Below are 15,347 nucleotides of genomic sequence, written 5' to 3' on the forward strand. Positions count from 1 at the left end.
TGTTGTAAAATGTTTGAAAATTGTTCTTTTACTTTAGAGAAAAACCTCTGAGAAATGGAAGCCCAGTTTTTGAGAGTACCCACACCCCCAACAGGGACTCTGGCAGATCTGATGTTTAAGACTGAAGTCCTTCCTCATGCACATTCCTAACTAAATGGACCAACCCGATAAAAGTCTGTCATACAGAGTGAAGTAAGTCAGAAAGAAAAAGACAAATACCGTATGCTAACACATATATATGGAATTTAAGAAAAAAAAATGTCATGAAGAACCTAGGGGTAAGACAGCAATAAAGACACAGACCTACTGGAGAATGGACTTGAGGATATGGGGAGGGGGAAGGGTGAGCTGTGACAGGGCGAGAGAGTCATGGACATATACACACTAACAAACGTAAGGTAGACAGCTAGTGGGAAGCAGCCGCATGGCACAGGGATATCGGCTCAGTGCTTTGTGACCACCTGGAGGGGTGGGATAGGGAGGGTGGGAGGGAGGGAGATGCAAGAGGGAAGAGATATGGGAACATATGTATATGTACAACTGATTCACTTTGTTATAAAGCAGAAACTAACACACCATTGTAAAGCAATTATACCCCAATAAAGATGTTAAAAAAAAAAAAAGGCAATTTAGAATATCAATGGTCATTGTGGGGAACTTTTGAAATCCCCAAACTTAACTTTCTTAGAACCAAAGTAGACTACAATAGCTCAAAAATTTCCAGAAATGTGTGGAATACTTACTTTGGTATTTTGAGGCTTCCCAACATTATCTGGAGCCTAGAATTGACTCTCTACAAAATAAGATTTTAAGGCTAACTGAGGCAAACATAATTAATGAGATAAAATGGCCCCCAACGCCTCAGGCTCTTCTTCCAGCACCATCTGGTCTGTCCATTGGCTCCTCATGGTCAGACCTCATCTCCGGGGCCATCTTCCTCCTTCCTTGCTACACCACCTATGCCTCCTTTGTACTGCCAATTCCCCCATACTAATTCTCTTAATGAGCTTCCCCATTTGAAACTCTTCCCATTCCTGTTTCCTCTGCATTTGTCAGAATATGTCTGTTTACAGCCACTATGGAGAACAGTATGGAGGTTCCATAAAAAACTAAAAATAGAAATACCATATGACCCAGCAATCCCACCACTAGGCATATACCCTGAGAAAACCATAATTCAAAAAGAGTCATGTGTCATAATGTTTACTGCAGCTCTATTTACAATAGCCAGGACATGGAAACAACCTAAGTGTCCATCAACAGATGAATGGATAAAGAAGATGTGGCGCATGTATGCAATGGAATATTACTCAGCCACAAAAAGAAACGAAATTGAGTTATTTGTAGTGAGGTGGACGGACCTAGAGTCTGTCATACAGAGTGAAGCAAGTCAGAAGGAGAAAAACACATACTGTATGCTAACACATATATACGGAATCTTAAAAAAAAAAAAAGGTTCTAATGAACCTAGTTGCAGGGCAGGAATAAATTTGTAGACATAGAAAATGGACTTGAGGACATGGAGTGGGAGGGTGAAGCTGGGGTGAAGTGAGAGTAGCATTGACACACATACACTACAGAATGTAAAATAGTTAGCTGGTGGGAAGCAGTAGCATAGCACAGGGAGATCAGCTCAGTGCTTTGCGATGACCTAGAGGGGTGGGATAGGGAGGGTGGGAGGGAGGCTCAAGAGGGAGGGGATATGCGGACATGTGTATGCATACGGCTGTTTCGCTTTGTTGTGCAACAGAAACTAACACAGTATTGTGAAGCAATTATACTCCAATAAAGATCTATTAAAAAAAATAAACATAAGTCTTCTGAGAATCCAGAGGCTAAGCCCTTAGTTTTTTGTACTCCCTGGACTAAGGCTGAACTGCAATCCATAAGCAAAGGCTTTCCCAAAGTCACTGGAGATGCTCACAAATTGCTGGACAATTTAATATAGTCATTCAAACTTGTCAACCTGGTTTCTCTGACTTATATCAGCTAGTTCATATGCTGGTGAGTGAGGGTCAGGCTCAGCATTGGATGAAAACCACTAATTGGGGGAAATCCTAAAAGGTCTCTAGAATTACAGCTGGGAGACCAGCCAGCTATCTTTTTTTTAAAGATTTAATTTTAATTTAATTTATTTTTTTGGCTGTGTTGGGTCTTAGTTGCTGTGCGTAGGCTTTCTCTAGTTGTGGCGAGCGGGGGTCACTCTTGGTTGCGGTGCACGGGCTCCTTATTGCGGTGGTTTCTCTTGTTGCAGAGCAGCATGGGCTCCAGGCGCTCAGGCTTCAGTAGGTGCAGCACGTGGGCTCAGTAGTTGTGGCACGTGGGCTCTCGTATGCCCAGTAGCTGTGGCGTACGAGCTTAGCTGCTCCACAGCATGTGGGATCTTCCCAGACCAGGGATCAAACCCGTGTCCCCTGCATGGGCAGGCAGATTCTTATCCACTGCACCAGCCTGCTATCTTATTATATGAAAGTCCTCAGCCTGCTATCTTATTATATGATCAGGCTTGGCCAATCCCTAGGCAGCTTCATCAAGCAGTTCCTAGGGTTTCTCCAAAACCTGTTGATTGGAACAAAATCCAGGCATACACACAAAAATCTGATGAAACTGTTCATGATTATTACAATCAACTTCAGGTTATTTTTAAAGAAAATTCTGGTCTTCCTTTAGATGTTGATTCTACCCAGGTAGTTTTTAACTCTATGTTTATTAATGGGCTGAACTGAGACCTTTCCCTTCTAGGAAAAAGGACCAGGATGGAATGGGAAACTCTATCTATTCCAGATTTAGTTAATGTGGCAAACCAGCTCTCTCAAACTCTAGATAAGGCACCTCAGAGGAAGACTGCCAGAATTCTTAATCTTCAGCCCCAGCAAATGAAGGCTCCTAAATGAAACCAAAACCCTACTAATTTCTATTATTGCAAAGAGCCAGGACATTGGAAGAGATTGTCACAAATTTAAGTGCTTCAGGTGCCTTCAGCCCTCTAACCAGCCTTTCAACATCCTCCCAATTCTCATTGATGGGGCTCTACAGGGATTTTCCCCAATTCTCCCTCTTAGTCGGCATGGAGGAACATTTCTCTAGATCGGGGATGACGCTCTTCCAGTCCTAACTGACACCAGAGCCACACTCTCGGTGCTCAACCCCGTTACTATAAAGCAGCCTCTGCCTCTGATAGTACTAGAGCTGATTCTGGAAATACTTATCATTTGTCTCCACTGAATCAGCTACCACCTTCCTTATGGGCAAAATCTCCAACTTATGCTGGAGATTCACAGCAACAAAATTCACAACAAACCTCCCATCAAGATTTAAGTAGACCTCTCAAAACCTCTGCCCAGAATTAATCAAAAACCTTTTAGAAAAAGATCTTCAAGGCATAAAACCCCTAATAGAAAATTATAAGGCTCAAGGCCTCATAATCCCTTGTACTGTGCTCTGAAACACTACCATTTTACTGGTGAGAAAACCTACAGGTCAAAGGTGAAGGTTTATCTAGGATCTCTTGACATTCTGTTGTCCCTAACCCTTATATGATACTGACGTCATTCCAACTGGAAGCAAATTCTTTCCTGTAATTGATTCATGTAGTACATTCTCTAGTATTCCAGTTTAGGAAGCTAGCCAATACCTTTTCGCCTTTACTTGGGAAGAAAACCAATTAACCTGGACAGTAATGCCTCAGGGTTCTCCTCAGAGTCCTTATTTCTCAGGAACCCTGAAGCCTGACCTGGATGATACAAAATCCTCTAGAGATTCAACTACTCTGTTGCAATAGGTGGATGAGCTGCTTCTTTGAGCTCCTTCTCAGGCCTCCTCACAGGAAGACTCCATCCACTTGCTAAAGCTTTTAGCCTTAAAGGGACCCAAGGTAGCCAAAGGAAAATTGCAGTTTGCCCAAACCCAGGTTTGATATTTAGGGTATCTGCTATCAGAACAAAGTCTATATCTAGATCCAGATAGACTTCATGGTGACCTAAGTTTCCCCAAACCGCAAACGAAGCACAACTGCAACGTTTTCTCCAGCTAGTTGATTATTGTTGAAATTGGATTCCAAATTTCTCTCCTACGGCTAAATCTCTGAAAGTTGTACTCAACAATAAAAACCTCAATGCAATTTTAAGAGAAGAAACAGATGACATAGTCTTTGAGGCCCTAAAGGAGAGTTTGGTGAATCCACCTGCCCTTGGGCATCCCAATAATCAGATTCTCTTTTTCCTTTTTGTACATGAAAAGAATGGGAATGCCTTTGGGGTACTAATCCCAAAACACAGGGACCACCATTGACCCATAGGGTATTATGGCCAGCAACTGGACCCTGTAGCATGGGGATATCCCCCTTGTCTTAAAGCCATTACAACCACTCCCCTTTTGGTTAAGATCACCGAGAAAACTATTGTGAGATCCCTTTTAACCATCTTTGTACCTCATACAGTAGAAGTTCTGACTTCTCATCACACTCAACATTTCCCAGCCAGCCACCTCACCTCCTGTGAAGTCCTTTGGTTAACTGCTCCTTACATAACTCTCTTCCATTGTAATAACCTTAACTCGGCTACTCCTCTTCCCTCCATCACCAGCAAAGTCCCTCGTGGCGCTTAACACTGATGCACCACCTCCTGACTCCTCAGGATGACCTACAGGGAATTCCACTGGGTCATGCTGACTTCCCAAGGTTCACTGATGGTTCTCATTTAAAAGGTGATAATGGCAAATACAGTTCTAGGTATGCTATTAAGACTCCTTCTGATGTCGCTGACGCAGCATCTTTACCTATGGTTACTTCAGCCCAGACTGAATTACATGCTTTTACATGGGCTTATACTTTAGCCAAGGACAAAACTGCCAATATTTATACTGATAGTAGATATGTTTTTAGAGTAGCTCATAATTTTGGAATATTGTGGAAGCAATGTGGCTTCCTTACGTCCAGTGGGAAAAAAATTTAAGATGGCCCCTGTGTTTAGGAATTATTGGATGCAATAATTTCACCTGCCACTTCAGCTGTTATTAAGATTCTGGGGTATTCTGAACTTGACTCTCTGGAAGCGAAGGGAAATCACCTTGCTGATATTTCTGTAAGGAATGCTGCCCTTAAAGGGACCAATAGCAGCCAAACTTCTGTCGTGGTCCAAAGGGAAATTTAGAAAAACTGGCTAGAGAAGCCCAGCAATCAGCCTCAGAAAAAGGAAAACAAGATTGGAAATTCTGGGCTTCCCTGGTGGCACAGTGGTTGAGAGTCCGCCTGCCGATGCAGGGGACACGGGTTCGTGCCCCGGTCCGGGAGGATCCCACATGCCGCGGCGCGGCTGGGCCCGTGAGCCATGGCCGCTGGGCCTGCGCGTCCGGAGCCTGTGCTCCGCAATGGGAGAGGCCACAGCAGTGAGAGGCCCGTGTACCAAAAAAAAAAAAAAAAAAAAAAGATTGGAATTCAATAATTGTTGGTTTGATAAAAAGAGAAAGCTCTGGTTTGCATCAAATAACAACCTATTCCCACCCAACACTCTAAAACTCCCACTCCTCACTGCTGTACGTGCATTAAACCATTGTTCTACTGACAAGATGATAGCCTTCATGAATCAATATTAGAGGAGAAACATTAACAAGGCTGAAAAAAGTGCCAACCCTCACTTGTCCCACTTGTCCAAAGTAGAACCAGGGAAGCCTGTTCGTACTGCTCCCAGACACTGTATATTGCCTAATGGACAATTCAAGCTCTGGTAAGTGGACTTCATACAATTTCTTCCTCTAATGGATATAAATATGTTTTAGTCATGGTCCATATGTTTTCACACTGGACTGAAGCCTTCCCTTGCAGACAGCCTACTGTCCCTTCTGTGGCAAAAGTCCTTTTGGAAAAGATGATCCCTACCTGGGGAACTCATCTCAAACTTCATAGCGATCAAGGAATCCATTTTACTGGCCAGGTACTTTGACAAGTCTGCTCTGTTTGGCTCGTTTTACAACACTTTCACTGTGCTCACCACCCTTATTCCTCTGGTTCAGTCGAACACACTAACAGCACCATTAAGACTCAATTGGCAACATTTATAGAGGCCCTCCAAACATCTTGGTCAAAAGCACTGCCATCTGTCCTTCTAAATCTTGGATCTTCCGCTTTTGGAACTCATAAACTCTTACCATTTGAGATAGTCACATAATTTCCAATGCACTTGGTTCCCACTTCTTTTGACACACGACTGATAAAAGGAGAGATATTCCAACATTGCAAAGGATTAATTGCCTCTATTAAAAATAACCATGTTTTAATAGAGCGATCTTTTCACAGTGTACCCTTGGGAGATGAAGACATTAAGCATCACATCTTGCAACCTAGAGATTTTGTCTATTGCAAAAGAGTCCTCCAGAAGAACTCACTTCAACCTCATTGGAAAGGTCCCTATCAGGGACTGCTAGCCAACCCTTGTGACACCAAGCTCTGAGAAGCAGACTCTTGGATTTATGTAGCACACCTAAAGAAATCACTGAACCCTGACTGTACCTGTACATCACCTGGTGACCTGAAAGTAAACATTTTCTGGAATTGAAGCAGACGACATCTGACGAGACAGCTTTCCCAAGATATACTTTTGAGGATGACAGAAGGCTTCAGATGATCTCCAATGTCTATGATCTTGATATCATATGGACTTTAGATAAAAAGCACCTGAGAGTTCTCCCTCCTACCCCTCCTAATTACTCAGACGTGACCTTAATAGATTTTCAATCTGTTCACTTTCCCTCTGACATGAAATACTATACCAGGAAAGGTCCTTCCTGACATTGACACACAAAAATCCACTGAAACTAGAAACCCTGACTCTAGATCAGCAATGATTTCAGAGAAAGATTATGATAAAAAGGGGGAAATATAAAAAATTAATAAACAGAAACCTCAATTAAATAGAGTCAGGATACCAAAAGGGGGAGCTCTCATGCCCTGCAGAAATAGCAGAGTCCAACAGGAAGAAGAAAGGCCTCTCTTCTTTCCTGAAGGGCTCAACCAATGAGAAGCCTTGGATTCTCTGCTTATTATAACCCTCTAAACTTCCTTTTCTTCTTTATAGAAGTGTTCTCCTTCTCTCGCAATACAGGGACTTGCACGTGTCTTGCCATGGTTGCAGACCCCAAACTGCAATTCTCTGCTGATCCCAAATAAACTCATCTTTGCAATTTCCTGTTGATCTTAAATAAACTCATCTTTGCAATTCTCTGCTGATACCAAATAAACCCGTCTTTTCTGACAATGGTGGATTAGCATGGGGATAAGACATAAGGGTGAAGAAGGCTTAACTGAGATGGGGATTTCTCCTGGAAGAAAGAATGCTAGTGATGCTCTGAAAGAATCTAAATGTTCCTAATTTTTAAAAAAACGATAAAATTAATGTTCTCTGAAAATGAGAATTCCAAAAAGTAATGTACCAAGAGCTCAGGCATGTACTCTTGGTAATGTTAGGCAGGACTCTAAAACCACTGCAAGAGAATTTTAATGCTATTTATAACCTAAACTATGACTAAAACAGAGGAAATATGGAAACAGACTTCCTGAAGTTCCCACCACATTCTCTAACAGTTGTTTGGACAAATATGCTATTAGTTGTCCATCCTATTAGTAACACTGCTTCCTTCCTGCAGATCCATTCTCCCTGAAACAATATACTATAAAAAAGGACTTACATAAAAGACAGCTGGAGCTGGTTGCCAGGGGAACTGACAATGTTCCAGACACATTCCACATTAGAGGGATAAATTTCTGGGTAGCCAGGGCTGTTGAAGATGCCTTCAGCCATGTGGAAGATGCCACCACAAGCTAGAAGAAAAGAGAAACAAAGTGAGTGGCAGATTAAATATTGAATACAAGACACCGTAAGATAAAGGAGAAAGAACACTAGAACAGCTGTTAGCATCGTCAAAGGATATGCCATTTTCATTTCATAATAAAAAAAATCCATATCATACATAATAAGGAAAAGATTCTGAAAACTAAAAGCCACAGGGTATGGTGGATTAGAAGGAATCTCAGTAGTTTCTTTTCTAAAAGCCTTTTCTCCCTGTGAACTCTAACTTTATGTAATAAAAGACTCATTTTAATTCTGTAGTCCCTCGGTATTGCTGACCAGGATGACTTTCACCCCTGGCCTAGAACAGAAGGCAGTATTTCAGCTTTTCCTTCTCAGGAGAGCACAGAAACATGCACACATCTCCTTGGTGTTCTAAGGCTTTTAGCTGCTAATAACCAGGAAGCCAGCAGCACTCTCCTGGCTAAGAGCCCCAGCACTGGGTGCCCCTCTTTCCCCTCTTCCCCATAAGCCACCATCCATCCTGCATCAGTGACAACACCCAGCCCTGCCTGAGCGCAGCTGTGAGGCCAGGGAGACTAAAGAACAGCAGTTGTCCACCCATAAGAGATGCCACCAGACACTGTCCATCAGGGGCTCCCTTAACAAACGTATCATGAAGGAGAACAAGGAGACACCGACAAGATAGTCTCCCAAGATCATTCCAACCAGTTCTCCCCACTTCCAGAGCTCATCCGTGTAGCGTCAGCCACAATTGCCAAGGTATGGGAACAACCTAAGTGTCTGTCGATGGACGAATGGATAAAGAAGATGTGGTATAGAGTTCACTACTGCTAGACTTTACAAGCGTGTTGACCTAATATGAAAGATAGTGAGGTTAGTCATAGAGGTGATCTAGGAAACTAGCTCCGAATGCTGAATGTAGAAGAATCCCAAATAATAAACCAAGGATTTTCTACACATTTCTCTTAACCTAGTAGCGCCATTTGCTAACATTCTTACCTGATGTTGATGCAGCATACGTGGCGTGGAAACCACCAAAATTCGCTATAGCATCCGAGACGAACCTCAGTGTCAGAGCATTGCTGAAGGAAGTGATGGGGTGGGGCATGGAGGGGCCACAGTATCGGCCTAAATAATGAAGACGGTGACAAGGAGAATGAATGATGACAAGTAAACACGTATTTTACTAGCATCACAAGAGACCAAAGCAAACAGAAGAAAACACTATTAGGAGAAACATTTAAATTAGGGTCAGTGTTGGGGATGATGCCTGATAATTCAGAAAGAGCTATGAATGCAAGCATAGGGGAGGTGATTCATAAGCATGGTAAAGATTGTTAGGGGGAGGCAGAGTAATACAGATGACCGCCAAATGTAACGAATGCTAAACTCTCCCGTGCGGTAGGGACCTGCGCAAATACACGTGCTAATTCTTAAAAGCAACATATAAGAGCAGAGAAGCACGTGGATGTTGGAACCAAAACACCTGGATTCAACTCAACTCCCGGCTCTGCCACTTACCAGCTACGTGACCTGAGTCAAGTTACTTAAGTGCTCTGTGCCTCAGTTTCCCCACTTGAGAGAGGGGACCTTTGATAACAGTGAAATCCTGTATCATAAGGGTATGAGGATTAATTGAGTTACTGTTTATAAAGTTCTTAGGATAGCACTCAGCACAAGGTGTTATATAAGTGTCCATTAAATAATATAGCCTCAACCTCAGTTAAATGCTTACAGACAAAAATCTCAAGGAATACAATCGGAAGTCTGCAGAGAGCAGAGAGTATTCCTCAATTGCCTGTTATCATCTCAGGCACTGTTCTGGGCACTGGGAATAAAGCAATGGGCAAAACAAAGTCCCTTCTCTGATGGAGCTTGTCTTCTAGCGCAGGATGAGAACCTTGGATGACAAAGCTCAAATACTCCCAACTCAGGCACTGACACTGTCCCTAACTAAGGCCCTGACACTACTCCTAACTCAGGAGTGACTCATGGAGAATGTTTAAATAACCTGAGATTATTTTGCTTGAGAACATTTCAGAAACTATTTAGCAGCAATCCCTAATTTCTACTGGGATGTTTTACAAACAGAACTCTAGATTACCTATCTACTATCTATCTATCTATCTGTTCTTTTGTTTCCACTGAGGACAAAACCAAAAGAAACATGCTCAATTTGAGTACCAGCACTGTGGTCAAATGTTAATAAGAAATTTCTCAGAGAATGCTACTTAATGCTGGAATGCACTGCATTTCACTACTGTCTAAAGCAATCACAACTTTCAATTAAAAAAATACATATATAAACTATTCATGTCCTTGAATATGAACAAGCTGAGTTTCTTGAACACCATATTACATCCTGCTTTCTTAGCCTCTCGTTATCTTTACATGGCTTATGACGCTCTTCATAGTTATTGGAAACATTCTAACCTGGAATGACAGCATATACACACGTAAGCACAGAAACTGTAAAAAGCCAAGGCCACAGATGTGAGCGAGTGAGCGCGGCAGTACCTCGGAGAGGCGCATCATCACGACTGCCGTCCAAAATCTCTAAGAAGTCTCGAGTACACGTTGTGCTGCTTTCAAGTCCAAAGTGGCTAAAGGAGAGGGTGATATGATTGACTGAAAGGGAAAAAGAGAAGACTCTTTAACAACGTTCTGGCAAACAAAACATACAGGGAATGCTATTTCACCTCTGATCCTTTCTCCTGCTGTTTCTCCAGCAGGGGAGCCATGAATCTGGCAGATGTGCACAGGGGGACGGATGGGGGAGGGGGGTGAAGAGGAGAAGTATCAACCGCTCTGCTAAAAGCTTTCCTTTGAAGAGTAATTGAATCCATGCTTTCGAAAATGTCTGTAGATTCTGAAACGCTGGTACTGGGAAGAGAACCCTTGGAGAAGGGCCCTTGGGTGGGTTTATTTCACGGACGATGGGGAATGCATCCACTGTTGCTGTGTTCCTCGCAGAAGTATTTTTCTTAATAGAATAGTTTCCTTAAATTCTAATTCTTTACCTGCGCTTGTACATAAGACATTTTCCTCTCCGGCACACGTATCCTAGCATTCTCGGTGTTACTTTAAGGCCAGAACCCGGGAAACGGAAGTTCATTCATTTATAAAGAGAGCTTTGAATTACTTGCAGAAAGGTATGTGCCTGGGTACATTTTCCTTTTGTTTTCTTCCAGGGTCCCAAATCTTCCGAATAGGATCTTTCCCTATTGCTGTCTTTATACCAGTGACCTCTTTCATCTAAATGCTTTAGAATGGTTTAGAAATTATCCTTAGGTGCCAGACTGTGGAACTCGAGGCAGGGGACTTCTTTACTCAAGGCTAAGTTCCTGGCTACTTTCTTTGCCTAAGGATTACATCACTGACCCCCAAATGACATGCAGGGCAATCAAGATACCCTTCTGTTAATGCTTAACATGCCTAGGAAAAATGTTAGAGAATATTTAAGCCAAACTCTTCTTTTTTCAGATTAGCTAATGGGGCCTCATCAGCGTAAGTGACTTTCCTATTACCACACAGGTCATTAATCAGAGAGCGGAGTAAAGAACTTAATGCCATTCCCACAGGATGTCTGAAATCATCCGTTTTTCCTGAAAACCTCAAGGAAGGGCAGGGCTCCTTTGGAACGGGATTCCTAACGGCCCTGCGATCACCCTCTTCGCGGTCATTCTGCTTGAGTCTTTAGGAAACTCTTCACTTTCTCTGTAAAATGTGGACAGTAATCCTTACTACCAGAGCAGAAAACAAGCTTCTAGGATTCTAAAAAGAACACAGTGTAAGCACGTATTCCATGTTTCTTAAGGCCTATGCTGGGATTTTTTTTTAAATACGTGCATCACAGGAGAGACCAGGTTTTGTAATTAACTTCCACCTTGGTTGAAGACCAATATGCTCATAGCACTGCATCTCCAAACTAGGAGTTATTAATTTTCCAGTCTACGGTTCTTATTGTTCATTTATTCACTCAGCAACTGCCTTGAGCATCTACTGCACTCAAGGCACAGGTGTCAAAAACTATTTATTTATCCACTATTTTTGCTTACCCCCAGTCTCACACGCCTGTCATTTCAACTAGGTTACAGCTTTTTGCTTTGTTTCGTTTCCTTTGCTAGGCCTTGAAATTTAAAAAATAATTAAATGAAGAATAAACAGTAAAAGTTACTTCCTACCAGATTAGGAAACCCTTGTTCTTGTGCACATCAGGAAATGGGGCTCCCAAAAACAGGAGAGGAAGGCCATCAATTGTTACCACCGAGGAGATAAGAACATGAGTCATAGCTGGACTTTCCCACAGCCACCAAGCGTCCTGGATTCTTTTTTATTTTTGTTACTTACACGGAGGCCGGGCTTGAATTATCCAGCTGCAGTTCTGATTGTATGGATAGTTGGCAGGGAACAGGGGAGAGGATATCGTATCAACGGAGTCGGTGAGGATGTAGCCGCCGCAGGCTGAGGGACACACAAGAGCACACATCATGTCACACACTTTTGATTTTTGCTGACTCTCCAACACAATTATTTGAAGAATGAAAGCATAAATGATGTTTCCTTATTTCTGAAAGGCATGTCAAGGAAGTTCTCTGCCAAGAAAGCTGCACATAAACCCTGAGAAAGTGGCAACATACTCTACATCTGTAACAGTATTCTTCAGTTACGGGGAGTGGGGAGTGGCAAAGAACAACAGAGTAAACGGCTACGAATTGCCTGAATCATTCAACAAAACGCTGGCATTGATTCACTTACTCTGCCCACTTGCAAATTACAGACATAGGGATAATCTCTTTTACGACTGACTTTTTTTTTTTTTTTTTTTTTGCGGTACGCGGGCCTCTCACTGTTGTGGCCCCTCCCGCTGCGGAGCACAGGCTCCAGATGCGCAGGCTCAGCGGCCATGGCTCACGGGCCCAGCCGCTCCGCGGCACGTGGGATCTTCCCGGACCGGGGCACGAACCCATGTCCCCTGCATCGGCAGGCGGACTCCCAACCACTGCGCCACCAGGGAAGCCCCACGACTGACTTCTTTTTTAGGAAAATAAATATTCAGTTGAAAGAGACTTCATGAGGGCGGCTGTGTGTCATCAGGGATGTGCAGAGCCCTGTGGGAGTAGAAGACGGGGGGGTGTACAAGGCATCTCATGGCGCAGACAGCGCTGAAGGAGGATTCGGGGGTGAGGGAGAGTGGCCCAGGGCAGCCCGAGCAAAGACAGAGGAGGGCACGGGCTGCACCACACACGCTTGGCCGAAGCATGGGGCGCGTGAGGAGGGTCGAGCGATGCTGGAAAAAGAGCAGGGCAGATTCTGTGCCTGTGTGGAGAAGCTTGGGCTCCACGCCCTGGTCGGTGTGGAGTCAGGACAGACAATGGAGCACTGAAGGTCAGAATCAGAACTCGCTACTGCACGTTGACTTTGGAGGAATATGGGAGAAGGGCAGGTGAGGCCGGAAGGCCACTATAGCAGCCCAGAGAAGACCCGCCGGGGACTTCTTTGCTATGAAGCAAAACGTAAGTGATTAATTAAATGAAAAGAAAGAGTGTTAAGAAGCTGTTCTTGGGCTTCCCTGGTGGCGTAGTGGTTGGGAGTCCGCCTGCCGATGCAGGGGATGCAGGTTCGTGCCCTGGTCCGGGAAGATCCCACATGCCGCGGAGCGGCTGGGCCCGTGAGCCATGGCCGCTGAGCCTGCACGTCCGGAGCCCGTGCTCCGCAACGGGAGAGGCCACAACAGTGAGAGGCCCGCGTACGGAAAAAAAAAAAAAAAAAAAAAAAAAAAAGAAGCTGTTCTTTCTTTGAAAGAACTTCGCAGTCTTCTTGCTCCAAAGCCTACAGTGCACCTTGGGCAGACCTCAACCCAGAAACTCTTCCTAGCCAGGGCTCTTTACTGCAGAATCCGGGCAAGCCAAGTCCACTGAAACAGATGAAATGACTAAATAGACCACACTTGTTTGAAATGACAAGGATCCTCCCAATAAAAATCAAAGGCGTATTAAGGGGACAACAACCCACCCAGCTCTGGGTTCCGTCTCTGACAGTGGAATAAAGGGTTAATCTCTAAAATTCCCAGATGAAAGGCAATGGGTGAAAAGGTCTAGTAGGAAGTGGTGCTTTAAGAAAAAAAAAATGGGGAATTTCCTTGCGGTCCAGTGGTTAGGACTCAGCGCTTTCACTACTGTGGCCTGGGTTCCATGCAGGCCGCATAGTGCGGCCAAAAAAAAAAAAAAAGAAAAGAAAAGAGAAAAGAAGAAATCAATGGAAAACAATACTGATTCTTCAGGTGGAGGGCAACCACTACCTTGAGGGTTAGAACCTGACTTTATATTACAAGAAAGTCTTGTAATTTATAGTAGCGTATCTCTTAGCATAGAACTTTGGATAAATACTAGATAATATATCTGTGAATAAATGAACCTGGATAAACACTTCTTTAATAGTGTCTCTAATATTAAAGGCACTTTTAAGTGTTATTCTGAAAATGTGCTTGAGAGATACAGCGATCCCAAGGAAGTTCGCGTCACCTTAGTTGGACAAAGGAAAAGTTAAAAGTATCAACAGTTGGAATCATTGCAAACCACGGTTCCTTTGTTCTACTGAAATTGTCGCATGTTAAGTAGAAAGCTGGGACCGATTTCGGTCTCATTTTACTGCAGCACCAAGAGGGGCACTTAAGAACAGATGGTTTGTGCTTCCGGGAGACCCGCGCGGAACTTGCCTTGTCTGAAGTGAGCGCGGAACCCCCGGCTCTGTCTGGAAGGGCCAGACTGAAATCGCAGGAAGAGGCTGTTTCCTGAAGAGGTGAAGGGGTTCCTCAGCTGCTGTCTTCCACACACACCGGCAAGGCGAGGGGCTGCAGAGCTTAAACCATCAAATGCCTACAAAGAAACACAACAGGGAACACAGCGGTTCAGAACTTCAGATCTGCCTGTACAAGGCGCCTGTTCCGTGGAGTACCTGCACGTCGGTGACCTAGTAGAAAACACATTTGCTGGAATCCAGTGCTTCATTTTATTGTCTTGTCACTCGGGTCCATTGGAGTGTCTGAGTCTTTGGTCATTTCTAGGAAAACTAGGGATTTCAGTAGGAGTTTCTGTGCCCAAGAAACTCGCCATTAGATCCCTGGATGTCTTTATAAATGCCAGGCCTTTCCCTGCTTTCTAACTCTCCTGACTCCAGGGCAGTTACATCATGGGCCATGCTCACATGTGCTGACACAAGAATGAACATGGAGCAAATACATAAGAAATAATGAGGAGGAATCATTCATTTTCAGAAACCCAGCCTTTGCTGGAACTTTATGCTCTTCATGGGGTCATGGTCAAGAGGAAGAGAAATGGTAGAATTCTTTCAAATGACGTAGTGATGTGAGGCTGATTTAGAAAATTACCTCATTAGTTTAAAAAAGATATTGGGCTCTGTGCTGCCCAGTTCTGCACTGGGACTTAGCTGACCTTCCATATGTGCCAGTGGAACAGAGTTTACATTACAGACCCCCAAAATTGCTGTACTGGTGTGTGAAATTGAAGCTTGCGCATTTTC

The 15,347-nt window shown here is 43.7% G+C and overlaps 1 protein-coding gene across 1 annotated transcript in view; it reads right to left on the reverse strand.

Annotated features, from left to right (window-relative positions):
* CUBN (cubilin) overlaps positions 1–15,347 on the reverse strand; it is a 263,561-nt gene that overhangs the window by 112,610 nt on the left and 135,604 nt on the right. The window contains exons 32-36 of the mRNA XM_079913331.1: positions 14,524–14,683; positions 12,156–12,269; positions 10,323–10,433; positions 8,805–8,933; positions 7,681–7,813 (exon numbers count right to left, since the gene is read on the reverse strand). Of these exons, the coding sequence (XP_079769457.1) occupies positions 7,681–7,813; positions 8,805–8,933; positions 10,323–10,433; positions 12,156–12,269; positions 14,524–14,683 (647 nt within the window). The remainder of the gene's footprint in view (positions 1–7,680; positions 7,814–8,804; positions 8,934–10,322; positions 10,434–12,155; positions 12,270–14,523; positions 14,684–15,347) is intronic.

Source organism: Stenella coeruleoalba (genome assembly GCF_951394435.1).
Source record: "Stenella coeruleoalba genome assembly, chromosome: 2".
NCBI classification, from domain to species: domain Eukaryota; kingdom Metazoa; phylum Chordata; class Mammalia; order Artiodactyla; family Delphinidae; genus Stenella; species Stenella coeruleoalba.